At 33.3% G+C, this 16,050-nt stretch overlaps 1 protein-coding gene across 1 annotated transcript in view; it reads left to right on the forward strand.

Moving 5' to 3' along the window:
• The first annotated feature begins 11,350 nt into the window (after window positions 1–11,350).
• CNBD1 (cyclic nucleotide binding domain containing 1) overlaps window positions 11,351–16,050 on the forward strand; it is a 467,744-nt gene continuing 463,044 nt past the window's right edge. Inside the window, exon 1 of the mRNA XM_042924364.1 lies at window positions 11,351–11,469. Coding sequence (XP_042780298.1) covers window positions 11,382–11,469 — 88 coding nt within the window. The 5' untranslated portion in view covers window positions 11,351–11,381. The remainder of the gene's footprint in view (window positions 11,470–16,050) is intronic.

Here is a 16,050-nt window from a genome sequence, read left to right on the forward strand (position 1 = left end):
CTATTCTGGAGCTGGTATCCAGATACCATTTTGAACCATATAATTGCTCTGTTCTCTTGAATGTAACTTGCATGGTGATTTGACAGTTTCTCTCAATACTTTTAGGAGACTGTTTAGAGGAAAAATGGAAATCAGATAAGTTAAAAAATGAGCAATGAGTTGATGAGATGGATTTATATTGTGTTACTGTGTGAGCTCAAATCTCTATAATAAATCCCTTATTTCGTATATTTTCTAATGGCTCTGCTTTTTTGATCAAACCCTGACTGATGCAACTGATAGAGGAAAGAGCTGTTCAAACCCTGAAAAACTTGTAGGACTTTTTTTTGATCCAGCCTATCAAAAAAATGATTCATGCACAATTTTGAAGGACAATTTGATATATCACAGAAAATAGATAAAGCATCAGAATTGATGTGATCTAAAGCTGTGTTTCAGCCAGTTTTTGCTGGATAGTTGTTCTCTCTTCTTTTGACCTAGTAACGTCAGGGATTTGCTTTAACTAAGCCATTTGTCATTGCCTGTAAATCTGTACTGTTTGTTGCAGATACCATGTAACGAAGTAATGATTAGTAAAAATATTCAAATAGGCATCATCTATCTTTCATGTAAACTACAGTTTATTAATGTATGAACGCATATGTACATTTTTTTGTTCAAAGACATTATGTCTAGTAAACACTAAAATGTGGTTTTAAACAACAGCAGCCACCAAACAATAACAAAAAACTGGAAAAATATGACTGGTAACAGGCTCTCTTTCTGAATAATAAAACGTGACTAATAGTTCTCTAGAGAAAAAATGCACAACAATGGATATTTACCTAAGTAACATCTTATGCCAAAATAGCACAATGATTTATAATATTCTGGGCCATTTCAGAAGTTGCTACAGGACACCTCGTACAGATAGTGTACTGTGTGGTGCAAATTATAGTGATTTGTGGAAGTGTAGATTGGAAGACTGGAGCAATAAAGAAAGAAGAATAATGTTCTTCCTTGAATCATTGGGGAAAAGCACAGCTCAGCACCTGTCCCCAGGCAACTTTTAATAGTACAGCGCATTGAAGTTCAAGTCTTTGAAATGTCAAACCTAAATGACAATGAGATTACATTAGAAAGAAAAAATCAAGGTGACTAGTGGCTCATTTGATTGTTGTGAATGGTATCTTCATAAAACTCACTTATGGTGTGGTAAACTGAGAACTGCAAGTTATTGGGTGAAGAAGGAAATAACAATCACTCCTTAAATAAATGAGGGAAGGGACACCAACTAGGAGGGAGAATTTAGCAAGGCAAAGAATTTGTGATTTGGGCTTCAGTCGTGACTTTTCTGATTCATTATGACCTTTAGAAAGTTAAACCTAGATTGGATGAAGTAGTGAGTCCAATTCTGTCTGCTATACAAGTGAGAAGGAGAACCATTTGTTCAGGAAACAGAAAGTGCTCAGCCAGTTCGCCCAAGAAGGAGGAAATGGTTCATGCTGTTCATAGGCTCCATGAATGTTGCCATGCCAGTACTTTACTCCTCTTGCTGCATAATCCCACAAGCTAGAAAGTAAGGCTGTGTAAGGAATGGGCAGGATTGGACAAGGAATCATGTTCCATGAACACTTGTTTGACCCTTCTAGATGCTTCTCTAGGCAGCTGAGAATATAGCCAACCTAATCTTTGAGGATATCAAAGTCATACTAAAGAAAATGCAAGAAAGGAAGAAGGAGAAAGGGACATTATTATTATTGTTTTCATTTTAGATAAGGGAGACTGGTTTATGTCCTCCTGTATTTAAGGTCGGTACTGTACTTTTAAATTTAAATGCATTTTGAGCACCTACAGAGCAAAATGTGAATTCAAGCTAATGTATCTGGAGAAAAGTCAAGAGAACAAATAGATTGTGCATCGAAGAAACTATGCCAGCCAGTATTCACAGCATGCAATAATAATTGGGTAATGCACATCTTTGTTAAGAACACTTACTTGGTTAAAAAGGGTCTTCCTTCTAACAAGAGGCATTAACATTTAAAATAGGTCAGGGAAAATGATTGTTGACCATGCTTTCCTTTGCTCCAGTGGAAGCTAAACCAACAGGCTAAGAGCCAGCTAGAGGTTGCATCCTGAGATACATTTCAATGGCTGGAAGACCTGGGAAATTATTTCTTATTACCAAGACTTTGTTTCCAGATCTGTAAAATGGGAATAGTATCAGTTTCTGCCACATCGACTTTCACAAAGATTGAATTAAATAGAAAATAATGCATGGAAATCACTTAACTTGGCAATTGGAATATAGTCCACAGATGTTATCATTCAATTCCGACTCTTGTGAGAATAGAAATTTGAACCAAAGTGCTATGAATTAGCTTGTATTCATAGTATATTCATGTATATTATTGAGGTAAATTTTGACCAAATAAACTCAAAGGGTTTTTTAATAAATGGAACAAAAATGGGTTTGTTGCTTTCAGAGTGAGATTTGAACAGACATTAAAATCCTAGGGCACTCATAATCTAGTAAAGTGAATGTCTTAACATGCTACTCTGGTTAAAATTCTTGGTAATGTAAACATTTTGTACCCTTTATTTAGGAAAAATAGATCTTCAATAAGGAGATTCCATCTGTTTACCTTTACCTATAAAGGCAAATAATTTTAAAGTCAGTAAGAGAAGATGTTTTTAAAGTTTCGTGATATAATTTTATTTAAAAGTCATCATGGGAATTGCTAATACCATTAAGTCTAACAAAGGTTTCTGATCTCAGTAGTTTTCCAGACTACATAGTTGTTACAAAGTTTAATTATTTCCTTGAACAGTTGATTTCATTTGAGATGTTTTTCATTTATAATCATCAACAGTTGATAACATCTTGATCATTTTAAACAGTCTTCCTTCAATATTAAAATGTTCTGCCTTTCCTGCTGAATATTTGTATTTCTTATAAAAAGGGCTGACATGAAGTCTTACTTTGATCCTGTCACTTAAGACTATTAGGAGTCATTTCAGACAGATAGTTCATGTGTATATTTTAAGAAAATATTTGTTATATCTGTTGAGAAATATCCTCAATTAAAAAAATCAAATTGCATCTGGATTCATCTTCATGGTGATTTCTGTATTAAAATGACATTCTTATTTGTAAGTGAGATCCCAAATTTTTATAAATATTTTCTGAAGGATATAGACAGAGAAAACAATTCCTAGGGTTCATGGATAAAGTACAGTTTAATCCTTTTGAGGAAAGAGAGAGGAGCAGATATCCCATGTCTTATCTTTCCTGATCTGCTCATTATTTCACAACCTTCTAAGAATCTCTTTTCAGGTCCAGCCCCTCTGGTTCTTTTGCTATGGGTTAAAAGTAAGATCTGCTCTGCCCTTTATGAACTTAAACTAATTACTTCCATGTACCTCACTTTTCTTATCTATAAAATAGGCCTCATAAATTGTGTCTACCTCTTGGGGTTGTGAGGGATAAATAGGTATAGAGTGTTCAAATTGATGCCTTGCAAAAAAAGTGTCCAGTAAATATTGGCTATGTTTTTATTATTATTTTTATCATTATTATCATCATCATCATAATCATCACCACATGATTTCATCTCTATTTTGGTTAATGTAGTTGTATCTACTCAACATGAAATGCAGAATCCTCGAAATTCTGTAACTCATTTTTCCCTCTAGCCTCTGTTGCTCATCAGCCATTCTTTCTTTTCCTACCCTATTGTCCTGCCCTAGTTTAAACCTTCATCATTAGTCTCCTGAACAAATCCCACAGCCCCCCTTACCTGTTCCCTTCCCTCATCTTGTCTTCTTCAATTTATCTTCCACTAGCTTCGGGATTCCAGCCCTGAAACAGACCTGATTAGGATTCTAAGCCACTGTGTCACTGTGTAGTTTTGGACAAATCACTCATCTTCACTATTCCCCAGTTTTTTTTACTTGAAAATAACTACTTGCCTCTCTCATGTGGAAATGCTATAATGCTCAAATGGATGCAGAAAGCTTTGACTTTATAAAGGATCATGTGACATGAGTTATTATTAAGACATAAACTAGAAGAAGCCTATAGAAGAGATGTAAATAGGGGCACCTGGGTGGCTCAGTTGGTTGAACATCCAACTTCGGCTCAGGTCATGATCTCGTGGTTTGTGGGTTCAAGGCCCGCATCAGGCTCTGTGCTGACAGCTTGGAGCCTGGAGCCTGCTTCGGATTCAGTCTGCCTCTCTCTGCCTCTTCCCGGCTCATACTCTGTCTGTCTACCTCTCAAAAATAAAAAATAAAATTTAAAAAAAATTTAAAAAAAGAAGAGATGTAAATAAATATTAGATGTGATTGGGTTTACCCTTACATTTTCAGCATGATTGTATATATATATATATATATATATATATATATATATATATATATATATACATATATTCATATATATACATATATATATTCATATATATATATATATATATATATGAATATGTTGGGAAAGTGCATATCACTCATTACATGATTATTTTTGTGTGGCAGTATTTGCCAGAACTGGGGACACAAAAAGAAGAGATGTAAATAAATATTAGATGTGATTGGGTTTACCCTTACATTTTCAGCATGATTGTATATATATATATATATATATATATATATATATATATATATACATATATTCATATATATACATATATATATTCATATATATATATATATATATATGAATATGTTGGGAAAGTGCATATCACTCATTACATGATTATTTTTGTGTGGCAGTATTTGCCAGAACTGGGGACACAAAACTAAGGAATTCTGCTCTATTTTTATTAGTATAAAGATGTCATGCTCAAATAGGCACTGAAATTTTAAGTAGTGAGTTCTACCTAAAATAACAGCACATTTATTAGTTGAGAAAGCTGATACTATTACTTTTGCAATCATGGCTGCTACTGACAACATCTAATCACATCTACCACTTATTGAGTACTTACATGTTTAAGGAAAGGTGTTAAGCATTTTAAAACATTATCTCCAGGAACCATGTGATTTCACTCATATATGGAATTTGAGAGGGCAAATAAGCAAAGGGAAAGAAAGAAGAAAGGAGAGAGAGAGAAGTGAGCCATGAAACACACTCTTAGCTATACAGAACAAACTGATGGTTACCAGAGGGGAGGTAGGTGGGGCGATGGGTTAAATAGGTGATGAGGATTAAGGAGTGCACTTGTGATGAGCACTGGGTGATGTATGGAAGTGTTGAGTCACTATATTGTGTCCCCGAAACTAATGTTACACTGTATGTAAACCGGAATTTAAATTAAAACTTAAAAAAAAAAAAAACATTAGCTCATTTAATCCTTATAACAATCCTGTAAGATGGAGCTAAAGTAACATAAATATATACATATATGTATATATGGAGAGAAAACTAGAAAATATAAGAGCTAACAGTTGGACAACTGTGTTATAAGTGCTGTGTTGGGTGATCTCTATTTTCTTCCCTTTGTCAAAATAACCTGATAGATACAATCATTTTGTTTTACAGGAAACTAAGGCGTGTAAATAACTTTTCCCATATGGCAGGGCTATGTAATGACTGAGCTGGCTTCTAAACCTGTACCTACCTGATTCTTCATATGATAATACATATAAAAGCACAGTGTGATTGACCTTAATAGATTCATTTCTTTGAATTGGTTATTTATGAAACCCTTAACTAGGAGTGGCTAGTGTATTTTCTTTGTCCTGCGTATGCTTCTTTGTTCTTGTTTTCTAGTTTCTGAGTCAAATGGTGATCCACTTTGCCAGTACTTGGGAGCCATTTTCTGTATGGTGGTTCAGATTTTTGCTTATTACCTGTCTAGGCTTTGATATTTAAAAACTTACATGCCTGAGATAAGGGGTTACAGAAGCACTGGAATTGTGACTAGTTAACATTCATCCAGTAAAGCTGTCTGGAGGTAGCATATGCTATACCCGTGAATCTTTAGACCAACAGGGGAATTGTTTTCGTAAATCTTTTGAGGTCTGCTGTTAAATTATGCAACTCTATCTTAATTTGACATATTTGTTCTAATAAATGAAGTTACAAATATATTATACAATAATATAATATACATTTTATATAATGAAACACTGAAGATAGGTCTTAGTTCATAAGTGCAGTGATTAGTGCAGTTCTGGAAAAACTATCTTAATGCTAGAGCAACAAGTTAAATAAATGCGTGCAGACATCTGTTGAGAAACTTGGTCCCTTTCTTTAGGTAGATAAATAACTCATTCAAATAGAAAATATTTTTTTGTGTGTGATTTGAATTCAATATGCATTTAAAGAATATGTATATCTGTGGCAAGTGCTGTGAATATTTGTACATGAATATACTATTGTTTAGGCTACATATGATAAAGAGACTGATATGAATCAAAAACAAAGATTTTTTTGATTATAGGTAGTATATTATTTACACATTATAGGTAGATACTCAAATGTTCATACACCAACATATCATTGTCAATTGGATCTGGAAAATGGATTTATTTCTTTAATAATGTATTGATAAATTAGAAGTTAAGTTGTTTATAAATTATCTCACAATAGAACCATTAGGAGTTACATAAAATTATACTTCAGAGCAATTTAGAAAAAATTTTTAAGTCAGAGGATAATGACAGTATCTCTGCACTGAGTGTTCATTTTCTATTAGCAACTTTGAGATACATGGAACTAAGCATTACAAATTACCATATAAGTTTCATTTCCATATATGCATTTATAAATAAAGAAATATGGTAATTTATTAATTTGTTGCTTGATAAACCTATTTATATAAAATTGTGTATAAATTTGTATGTTTTGGTTAATTTGGATACTATTCATGTGAATATATATAATACATATATAATTTACTTTGATTTGCAGTTATTATAGGCATGTGCACTTGTAATTTATGGGCTCTCCTTTCAAAGAACAGAGTGGCCAATGATATGATATGTAACACTTTATATAAATGGATTTTGAATCTAATCATTTTTAATTTATACAAATGTTTTTATAATTATATATATTTTCAATTTTTTAAACTTTTTTTTACTGAAGTATAGTTGACACACAACGTTTTAGTTTTAGTTTTAGGTGTATAACATAGTGATTCAATATCTCTATATGTTCATCATAAATGTAGCTACTATCTGTCACCACACAATGCTATTATAATTGAGAATTATATTTTTAAATACAAATATGTGAATTAAAACAATTTTTAAAATTTTAATTGAAACAATATTTTTGGAATTAATTTATTTGGAAATGTTAGTAGTGTATAGAAAATTTTCATGGTAAATTTGGTTATTATTACTGTTTTTTGTGATACAGAAGCAATACCTAAGGTATATATTGGACAATAAATCTGTAATATACTACTGCTGACTATGTAGCAGGAGTGAGTGGAACCCATGTAAAAGGGTTTCTTATTACATTAATAAAAAGTATTTAGGTGGCTCAGTCGGTTAAGCATCAGACACTTGATTTTGGCTCAAGTCATGATCTTGTGGTTCATTGGATGGAGCCCTGCATTGGGCTCTGCGCTGTCAGCTTGGAATCCTCTCTCTCCCCCTCTGCCCTCCCTCCGTCTCCTCTCTCAAAATAAATATTAAAAAAACTATTCAAAGTATTTAAAAAGTATTTAATCCATGTGAATTTTTCAAGGTTTACCTCAGCAATATTAATATTATTATTACTAACAAAATTATAATTGAATGATTAATATATTTAGAAACTATGCTAGGATCTTTAGATTCATTTGTAATTTAATCTTCATGTTTGTATGATGCATTGTGATTATATATATAGTCTGTATTGTAATGTTTGTATTGATGTTAATATCAATATATATATGATTGCATTATATGTATAGATTAAGATATTGAAACTAAGGCAGATTAAGTGACTTGCCCAGAATAATTTTATAAATAAGTGTTTGAGAAGTGATTAGATTTATAGAGAATATGCAGGCATTGACAAGTTAATATATCTTTCTATCAACACAAATCATGTGATTATGTGATTACGTTATTGTTCTTAGAATGAATCGGAAGTGGATTCAGAATACCTTGGAAAGACTAATTGAAAACATTTGGAGGAGAGGTGCCTGGGTGGCTCAGTCAGTTAAGTGTCTGACTGTAGGTTTTGGCTCAGGTCGTGATCTCACAGGTTTGTGAGTTGAGCCCTGTGTCAAGCTCTGTGCTGGCAGCCTGGAGCCTGCTTGAAATTATCTCTCTTTCCTTCTCTCTCTGCCCCTCCCCTGCTCACGCTTTCTCTGTCTCTCTTTAAATAAATAAATAAACTTAAAAAAAAGAAAAGGAAACATTTGGAGGAGCTGAATTTGTGATATGATGGATTCTTTCCTGACATATACCAGCAGATATTAGAAAATACACAAAACCATGAAAATTATATAAACTCAGATAAAATTAAGTGAGCTTTTAAAATTGTTTGTTTTGCTGTTTTCTCTTGATGTTCTTACTTGTATTGTCAATTTTTCATATTTTTAAAAGCATTTTCAAGCAAGATTGAGTTTGATGTGAAATTACTATGATATGTAGGTTTCATTATATGTGTTTTCTATATAGGAAATATAGAAAAGAAAAAAGAAAAGGTGAAAATTTAGAAAAGAAGGGGAAAAAACCTAGGAAATAAATAAAAATAAGAACTGATGAAATTGGAATCAGATAGGAAATTGATCATTATGAAACTTTGGGACTTCGAAAACTTCTTTGATTCATTTGATCAAAACAATTTATCAAAGGGAAAAAATCATCTAATAGAGACCCATCTGTTCAAAATACATGAAAAATGCAAAAGTACTTTGTAATTAACTTTTATGACCGATCCTTGGTTCTTTGAGTTTTGACTGTGAGGATGAGAAGAGAATAGATCTGGGAGTCTGTCAAATGAAGGCTGTAGGGATTACGAAGGTGGTATGGTAGGGATGTCAAGGTACAATTCTGTGACAGGACCTATGCAGGTAAAGGTATCTGACTAGTATATAAGAAATAAAAATGAAAAGCAATGGTAAGACTCAACAGATTTGAGTCTACACTGAGTCCAGAGTTTATAAAACTGGGGACAGGAAAATATATTAAATTGAAAAGTTGTGGTGAAGTTTATTACACAGATACTATTGATTGATTGATTTAGTACAGATACAATTTAATAGGAATTGTTGCAACATAAATGTGTTACTTTTATAGTCCAACTAAAGTTTTCAATTCTAGTTATTAATGTTTTCTAGATGAAGTTGATCAATAAATTGTTACCGTTCTAGTGGTCAGGCTCAGGCATCAGTCACAGTCTTTTGAGTATTATTTATTACAATTATGACACTAGGAAATTTTTTTTAATTTATTTTTTAAAATTTACATTCAAGTTAGTTATCATATATTCAACAGTGATTTCAGGAGTAGATTCCTTAATGCCCATTTAGCCCCACCATCCAGTAACCCTCTGTTCTCCATATTTAAGAGTCTCTTCTGTTTTGTCCCCCTCCCTGTTTTTATATTATTTTTGCTTCCCTTCTCTTATGTTCATCTGTTTTGTATCTTAAAGTCCTCCTATGAGTGAAGTCATATGATATTTGTCTTTCTCTGACTGACTAATTTCTCTTAGCATAATACCCTCTAGTTCCATCCATGTAGTTGCAAATGGCAAGATTTCATTCTGATTGTCGAGTAATACTCTATTGTATATATAGACCACATCTTCTTTATCCATTCATCCATCGATGGACATTTGTGCTCTTTCCTTACTTGGGCTATTGTTGATAGTGCTGCTATAAACATTGGCATGTGCCCCTTTGAAACAGCATACCTGTATCCCTTGGATAAATATCTAGTAGTGCAATTGCTGGGTCATAGTTCTATTTTTAATTTTTGAGGAACCTCCATACTGTTTTCCAGAGTGGCTGCACCAGTTTGCATTCCCACCAGCAGTGCAAAAGAGATCCTCTTTCTCCGCATCCTCGCCAACATCTGTTGTTGTCTGAGTTGTTAATGTTAGCCATTCTGACAGGTGTGAGGTGGTATCTCACTGTGGTTTTGATTTGTATTTCCCTGATGATGAGTGATGTTGAGCATTTTTTCATGTGTCAGTTGGCCATCTGGATGTCTTCTTTGAAGAAGTGTCTATTCATGTCTTTTGCCCATTTCTTCACTGGATTATTTGCTTTTTGGGTGTTGAGTTTGATAAATTCTTTGTAGATTTTTGGATACTAACCCTTTATGTGATATGTCATTTGCAAATATCTTCTCCCATTCTGTTGGTTGCCTTTTAGTTTTGCTGATTGTTTCCTTCGCTGTGCAGAAGCTTTTTATTTTGATGAGGTCGCAATAGTTCATTTTTGCTTTTGTTTCTCTTGCCTCTGGAGACGTGTTGAGTAAGAAATTGCTGTGGCCAAGGTCAAAGAGGTTTTATCCTGCTTTCTCCTTGGGAATTTTTATGGCTTCCTGTCTTACATTTAGGTTGTTCATCCATTTTGAGTTTATCTTTGTGTATGGTGTAAGAAAGTGGTCCAGGTTTATTCTGCATGTCGCTGTCCAGTTTTCCCAGCACCACTTGCTGAAGAGACTTCCTTTATTCCATTGGATATTCTTTCCTGCTTTGTCAAAGATTAGTTGGCCATATGTTTGTGGGTCCATTTCTGGGTTTTCTATTCTGCTCCGTTGATCTGAGTGTCTCTTTTTGTGCCAACCAGGAAAATATTTTTAAAGGCTTGAGAGATAACACAGATCAAAAGATACATTAATTAAGTCTCTAAACCCTAGTCTTTGTAATGAGCCCTCATTATTTTGAAGCAACAGAAGATAACCAAAACATATGTCACACTACAGTAGAATATGGTTGCATATAAGCAGGGGTAAGTTTATTGGTATATAATTAGAAGAGATATTTTACCCTGTGTATGTAGCCATGGAGATCAGTATAAATAGCCTGTTGCTAGTACTACAAATAAAGTATCTAATACCCAATGTAAACATTTAGGAGGTAGAAAAAAGGTTTCTGGACTATGGGTGACTAATGAAATGAATTATTTCACCTAATCTGGACTCATGTGCTGTTGATTCTCCTGTATCTGCCTTGTAGAATTTCCTTTTTCATTCTTACTACTCTTTATAGATAACACAACCCCCTTCATAAATTACACTGGACTAGGATTAGGATATAGTTCTTTCTGGTCAATATTTAACTCTTGGAAATGCTGTGCACTGTATAAGAACTGTGAACATGAAGATTCCATAGTACTCAGCCTATCAAAGAGTACCTTGAGGATTCTGCTTTATGATGCTTCAAGGCAAAGAAGGATCATTTGCCTCTCCAGTAGCCTCTGACCAGCTGCCTTGGAGCCATCAGGATGCCTCTGCCTTCTCTCTCAGCAGCTATTTTGTCTCATATGATAGCTATAAACAATGTGCCGCCTCCTCCACTTCGCAGTTTACCAAGTGAGTAAGGAATACATCAACAGTTGGTCATAGTTTTCAGTGCTACTTAACCTCAGATATAAGAAATGGGGCACTTCTGGGGTGCCTGGGTGGCGCAATTGGTTAAGCGCCTGACTCGATTTCTGATCTCACGGTTCATGAGTTCCAGCCCTGCATCGGACCCTGTGCTGATAGTGCAGAGCCTTTGGGATTATCTCTCTGTCTCTCAAAATTAATAAAATGAACTTAAAAAAAAAAGAAATGGGGCACTTTGTCCCCCTGAAGTCATTTCAATCCTCTAGATTTCAAGTATATTATTCGTAAGGTGAGGAACTTTATGAACTTTCAGAACTTCAGGTAAGAAATACTTTTAAAGAAAAAAGAAAATAAAGGCATGGAAAGATCACATGGCTCACCAGTGATCAAACCCCTTGTTTCTGGCAGGTCTTTTTGTGCTTACCCAGAGTCAGTCTTACAGCCCTGCCCTTGTGAGCTACTTAATACTTCGTTTTCACTAGGAGAATTCTGATTAAAATTTTCAAGGAAAGAAAAGAGATAATTTCCATTATTCTTCCTCTGAAATGTATTCCTATTTAATTTTGTTTTTATTTTGTAGTGTTTGATTTATATGATAGGAATTATAAAGTAGAGTTAAATATTTTGAAGTTTATACAATTGACAGCATTTTCTTATTTTATATAGTCAGTCTACACCCAGAACGTTTTCTCAAGGCTTCTTGTCATAGCTATAAAATTCATATATCTATATTTGATTATCAATATACTGACTAATAATATAGAACAGTCCTAGTGATAGTTGAGATTAAAAAAAATCTTCTAGATAACAAAGATAATAATCTTGGTATTTTTCAACTTCAGTAAAGCATTTGTTTTGTTTTTTTAATATTCATTGGGTAAGTTTGCTGTATGATTTGAAAAAGTTAACCTGTCTATCTTTTATCTTCCTGTGATAGTTAACTTTTTCACATCAGTTTTTTAAAATTAATAATTATAGTCTTTAGGGGAAAAGATGGAAGCAGTTGACAACCTTTTGAAGGGGTATATTTATGTCTTGAATAGTGTTAGACAAAGTCTTTATGTTAAATCAAACTAATTCCTAAATATGTTACTTTTATATGTTTTTATTATTATTGTGAAAAAAGTCTTGAATGTAGTCAATGTTTTGAATTTCTATGTGAATTATATTCACATATTAACTTTATATATTCACATATTATATATATATAATATAATATATATAATATATATATAATATATATAGACTATAACTATATATGTTCACATATTAACATTATATTCACATATATTAACTAAATATTGAATGTAATTTTGCAAAATCCACAGCTTCTACTGGACAGGTTTTATTTATACAAAAGAAAAAAAAAATCACCCTAAGACAATTTCTTTAGCAGCCTAGGAAGCACAGTAGCTGCTAAACAATCAAATTAATTTAGAATCAATGGGATGAGATATGTGCTACCCTCTGTAGTGTCTCCCAAGGACACTTAACTTGTGTGAAGTGATAAAAAGATGAAAAATCAGTAGCAGTTTGATCTCAGCACTGAATAGAGCATAATGGAAAGCTGTGGAGCACAGTTTTCCCTTCAGAGGTTCCTAGTTGATGTTCTATGTCTATGACTTCTCTTTGGAGATGTGTTCTGCTTGCTTAATAACTCGGTCTTTGTGCTAACTCTAGCAAATAGACAACTTCCCTTAGCAAACTCTGTCTCTGCTGAAACAATGATCTCATGAAAGCACATGTGAATATGCTTTCAATTGATAATTTGACTAAATCTGAGTTATAAAGAAGATATAAATGGGAATGATTCAAACTGCAATAGGCATAAATAGGAAGGTTCAGTTAAGGACCTTAAAAAAATCCAGCTAAAATTGTCTCCATTTGCAGATGACATGATTTTATATATAGAAAACCCAAGACTCAACCAAAAAAACTGTTAGAACTAATCAAGGAACTCAGTAAAGTTGCAGGATGCAAAATTAACATACAAAAATCAGTGTTTCTATACACTAACAATGAATTTTCTGAAAAAGAAATAAAGAAATCAATCCCACTTAAATAGTATCAAAAACAATAAAATACTTAGGAATACATTTAACCAAGGGGGTGAAAGATTTCTAGTCTGAAAGTTATGGGATATTAGTGAAAGAAATCAAAGAAGACATAAATAAATGGAAAGTTATCTTGTGTTCATGGATTGGAACAGTTGATATTATTAAAATGTCAATACTACCAAAATTTGTATGGATTTGATGCAACCCGTACCACAATTCCAGGGGCATTTCTTACAGAAAAAGAAAAAAACACTCCTAAAAATAGAAACACAAAAGACTCCAAATATCCAAAAATACTGTGAGAAAGAAGAACAAAGCAGGATACTACAATGTTATACTCATTCAGGCAGTATAGTACTGGTACAAAAACAAATAGTCATTGGAACAGAATTGAAAGTCCAGAAGTAAACCTAATACAGTCAACTAGTATTTGACAAGGGAACCAAGAACACTCAATTAAGAAAAGACAGTCTCTTCAATAAATCATGCTGAGAAAACTGTATATTCAAAAATAAAACAATGAAACTTGACCCTTATCTTACAATATTCACAAATATTAACTCAAAATGGATTAGAGACTGAAATATAAGACCTGAAGCCATGAAGCTCCTATAAAAAAAACGTAGAAAAATTCTTTGACATAGGTTTTGGAATGCGTTTTTAGATATGACACCTAAAGCACAGGCAACAACAACAACAAAAAAGTGGGACTGTATCAAACTAAAAAAGTTCTACACTGCAGAAGAAAGCACCATCAAAGTGAAAAGACAACCTACACAATGGTAAAAAACATTTGCAAACTATGTGTCTGATAAGGGGTTAATATTTAAAGTATATAAATAACTCATACAGCTCAGTAGCAAAAAAATAATAATAATTGAATTATAAAATAGGCAAAGGACCTAAATAGACATTTCTCCATGGAAAGTATACAAAAGGCCAACAGGTATGTGAAAAGATGCTTACAATCACTAGTCAATAGGGAAATGCAAATTAAAACCTCAATATCACCTCATGCCTTTTAGAATGGTCATTATCAAAAAAGACAAGAGATAACAAATGCTGGTGTGGATTTGGAGAAAAGGGAACCTCTGTGCACTGTCGATAGGATTGTAAATTAGTATAGCTACTACAGAAAACAGTATGGAGTATACAACTACCATATGATCTAGCAATTCCACTTCTGGAAATATATCCAAAGGTAATTAAAATGTTAAAGAGTTGTCTGCACCCTATTTTCATAGAAACATTACTTACAATAGGCAAGACATGGAAACAACCTAAGTGTTCATTGATGCCTGAATGGATAAAGAAGTTGTGGTATATATACAAGTGAATATTATTCATCCATAAAAAACAAGAGAAGCCCACCCTTTGCAACAATATGGATGAAGACATTATGTGAAATAAGCCACATACAAAGACAAATACTGTATGATCTCATTACATGTAGAATCTAAAAAAAAAAAAAAAACCTTCATAGAGATCAGATTTATGGTTACCAGAGGGTCGGGTGGGGGGGGGGGGGGAGGAAGGATAAATTGGGGGAAGGTGGTCAAAAGGTACAAACTTCCAGTTACAAGATAAATAAGCACTAGGGATGTGATGTACAACCTGATGGCTATAGTTAACACTGCTATATGCTGTATAGAGAAGTTGTTAAGAGAGTAGATCATAAGAGTTCTCATCACAAGGATAATTTTTTATCCATTTCCTTTTTATATCTGTATGAGATGATGGATGTTAACTAAACCTATTATAATCATTTCACAGTATATGTAAATCAAACAATTATGCTATATACCTTAAACTTATACACTGATATATGTTAAATATTTCTTAATAAAACTAGAAAAAAAATCCAGCTATTATATATATCCTGACTTACTTTGGATAAGTTTAGTTAGGTTACATTTAGTGAGTCATGTTTACCTTATATGTAAATTTTATATGTGAGTAGTATTTGAAGGCTTTTTGTAGGCAGTGGGTAAGCACTTTGCATATTATGTTATCTCATTTATTTCTCACAAGATCCTTATGAGGTCTGTAGAAGGCAGAATAATGGCCCCAATGATGTGCATATCCTGATCCCTGGAATCTGTGAATTAACTGTGCTGCATGGCAAGAGGAATTAAGGTTGCAGATGGAATTAAGGCTGCTAATCAGCTGACCTTGCAATGGGAGAAGATTCTGGATTTTGCATTGAGCCCACTGTAATCAAAAGGGTCCTTGTAAGTGAAAGAGGGAGCTGTGTGACTCAGAGTCAGTGAGATTCAGAGTGAGAAAGGCTCAATACCCATTGTTGGCTTTGAAGATGGAAAGGGGACGTGAACCACAGAATTTGGGAAGCCTCTAGAAGCTGGACAAGCAAAGCAACAGAGTCTCCCTTAGAGCTGCCAAAAGGAATGCAGCCCTGCTGACAACTTGATTTTAACACAGATCTCTTTCAGGCTTCTGACTTCTAAAGCTGTAAGATCATAAATTTGTGATTTAAGTTGACATGTTTGTG

Source organism: Panthera leo, chromosome F2 (assembly GCF_018350215.1).
Source record: "Panthera leo isolate Ple1 chromosome F2, P.leo_Ple1_pat1.1, whole genome shotgun sequence".
NCBI lineage: Eukaryota > Metazoa > Chordata > Mammalia > Carnivora > Felidae > Panthera > Panthera leo.